This window comes from Adiantum capillus-veneris, chromosome 9 (genome assembly GCF_014529385.1).
Source record: "Adiantum capillus-veneris isolate H3 chromosome 9, ASM1452938v2, whole genome shotgun sequence".
In the NCBI taxonomy this organism is placed as follows: domain Eukaryota; kingdom Viridiplantae; phylum Streptophyta; class Polypodiopsida; order Polypodiales; family Pteridaceae; genus Adiantum; species Adiantum capillus-veneris.
Window position 1 is genome coordinate 73,412,543 of NC_140939.1, and position 2,143 is coordinate 73,414,685.

The window sequence follows — 2,143 nt, forward strand, 5'->3', positions numbered from 1 at the left end:
ATTCCACATTCTACAAACTACCTTCGAACCCACAGGAACAAATGGGGCTGGTGATAGAAGAATATCTCTGATCCATGCCTTGTATTGTTTAAGTTTGAACTTGGGGATAACCTATTTCAGAAGTGCTGCTTCAGTCCAACGGGTTTTCTTTACTCTACACAGTTTTTTAACACTAAAAGGCGGTTTTTTTCTTACACTGAGCTGCTGCCATTCCATTGCATTCCGTCCAGTTCAGTTCAGTTCGAGTCTATTTGTACGACGGCCATTATCTATTTGCTTCTCTCTCATACCTCTCTATCTCTCACTCACCACTGATCACTCCACACAACGTAGAACATCGCCTAACACTTCTCTGTCTCTAACGCGCACACACCCCACACAACACCACTCTTCTCTCCGACCCTTGATCTCTGTTGCACACAAAACACAGACTAGCATCGTTGTCTCTCTCCTCTCTCTCTCTCTCTCTGATACACACCCCACACAACACCATTCCTCTCTGTGATAAGTAAGATGGCTGCACAGACCTTGATGAAGACAAGCTGGGAGCGACAGCGGCAGCTTCCGGCCATCATGGTGCTGAATGAGAAGTATTTCCCCGACTCGGCCACGTCTTTGGCGGCGAATGTAGGGGCGACGTCATTTGCACTGTCGGCGGCAACGTGTCTAGGTGATGCGGGAGTGCTCGCCGGTCTGATTTTGTACAAGAGGCGGGAGGATATTGTGGAGCCAGTGATTGAGGAGGAGGCAGCTGCGCGAAACGGCCTCGTGTGTTCTGTCCTTGCGTTCAACTTCCGCATGGGAAATGCCAAGGTCAAGGCAGCCGTCCGCTCAGCAGCACTTCACTTAGCGGCCACAGATCCCACAAGTGACCTATTATTGTGCCCAATGCTCTACTACCACACGGACACGCTTCTGGGCTACCATCCGGACGGCATCCCTTGTTGCGTCACGCATCACGGCCCCTTCTTCGCTGACCTCGTGCAGCACTTCTCCGTCGACGACGCTTGTGTGGCATTTGGTAGCACCGACAAGGCCATGCACCTCATGCACCAACAGCAGGCCGGGCTGCAGTACCTACGGGATCGGGTGGACATGTTCGTGCTGCAGCACTCGGATCTGCAGGGCAGGTTCCTCCTTCGATGCGGCGTAGACCCTAGCCGCATTTATCGGCTACGGCCCCCCATTGAGGCCACCGCGCCCCACAACTTGAAGAGGCCAGTCAGCATGGGATCATGTTTTTGCGATGACCTCGATCAGCGGCTTGCGCAGTTTGTGTCTTCGACGTTGAGCAGGTGTGAGGTGCTGCTATTTACTGCTGTAGCGCGCCTCGACTTCTTCAAGAACGTCGAGCTTCTGGTGGATGCCGGGGTGGAGCTTCTTGACAAGTGGGGAGTGTGCGTGCGGGTGCTTGTTGTTGGTGGTGACGCTAGAGATGAGGATCGGAGGGCCGACATTCTAAGGCGCGTGCCAACACGCTATGCTCAGCACTTCATGGCTGTGCAGAAGCTACCAAAGTTGGCCTTATATTCGCTATTTCGCATAGCGCGCGACAAAGCAGGAGTGTTTGTGTGCACCTCCCGGTACGAGACGTTCGGAATCACGCCTCTGGAGGCAGCCCTGAATGGGGTAAACACGCTGATGGTCGACTCTCGTGAGCAGGTGGAGGCCTCCAGAGACGAACCTCTTTGGAGCTACCGTCACTAAACTGGCAAAGGCGGTTGCGCAGCTGCATGGCAAAGACATGGCGGTGCTTGGGGAAGCCTTACGCCGCCATGTGGAGAAGCTCATGTCCGAGGAGATGTTTGGGGTTGACCTACTCCTCGCCTGGTCTCACATCTCAGAAGTGATCATCAGGTCTCGTTCTTTATAATTTGTTCATGAGGACATTATTCAAATCCTCCCCGCTTTTTTCAAAGGAGGAAGAATTTGGATCATTTAACTCAATAAAAGTTTTTGTTTATTTAAATATATTTTTTAATATTTTTTTTTAATTTAAATTTGAATAGAGCTTCGTAGGTGCACTATGTTTTTTTTTTTCGACACACCAGAGGGCCCACAGGGGGAGGTGCTTATCCCTTCCAAATATTAGCCATGTTACATGGTCGGGCAAGGGCCGCGTACCATCGGACAAGAGCCACGC

The 2,143-nt window shown here is 51.7% G+C and overlaps 1 protein-coding gene across 1 annotated transcript; it reads left to right on the forward strand.

Moving 5' to 3' along the window:
• Positions 1–513: 513 nt before the first annotated feature.
• LOC147450675 (uncharacterized) lies at positions 514–1,873 on the forward strand. The gene is made up of 2 exons (XM_086520503.1): positions 514–1,583; positions 1,663–1,873. Exons 1-2 carry the CDS (start codon positions 514–516, stop codon positions 1,871–1,873), a joined length of 1,281 nt encoding a protein of 426 aa, XP_086376629.1.
• Positions 1,874–2,143: the final 270 nt, after the last annotated feature.

Bases quoted from the DNA above. Each gene is read 5' to 3' on its own strand.
- LOC147450675 (XM_086520503.1), top strand. From the start codon at position 514: ATGGCTGCACAGACCTTGATGAAGACAAGCTGGGAGCGACAGCGGCAG. The intron at 1,584-1,662 runs GTACGAGACGTT...TCTCGTGAGCAG, and splicing joins GTGTTTGTGTGCACCTCCCG to GTGGAGGCCTCCAGAGACGA.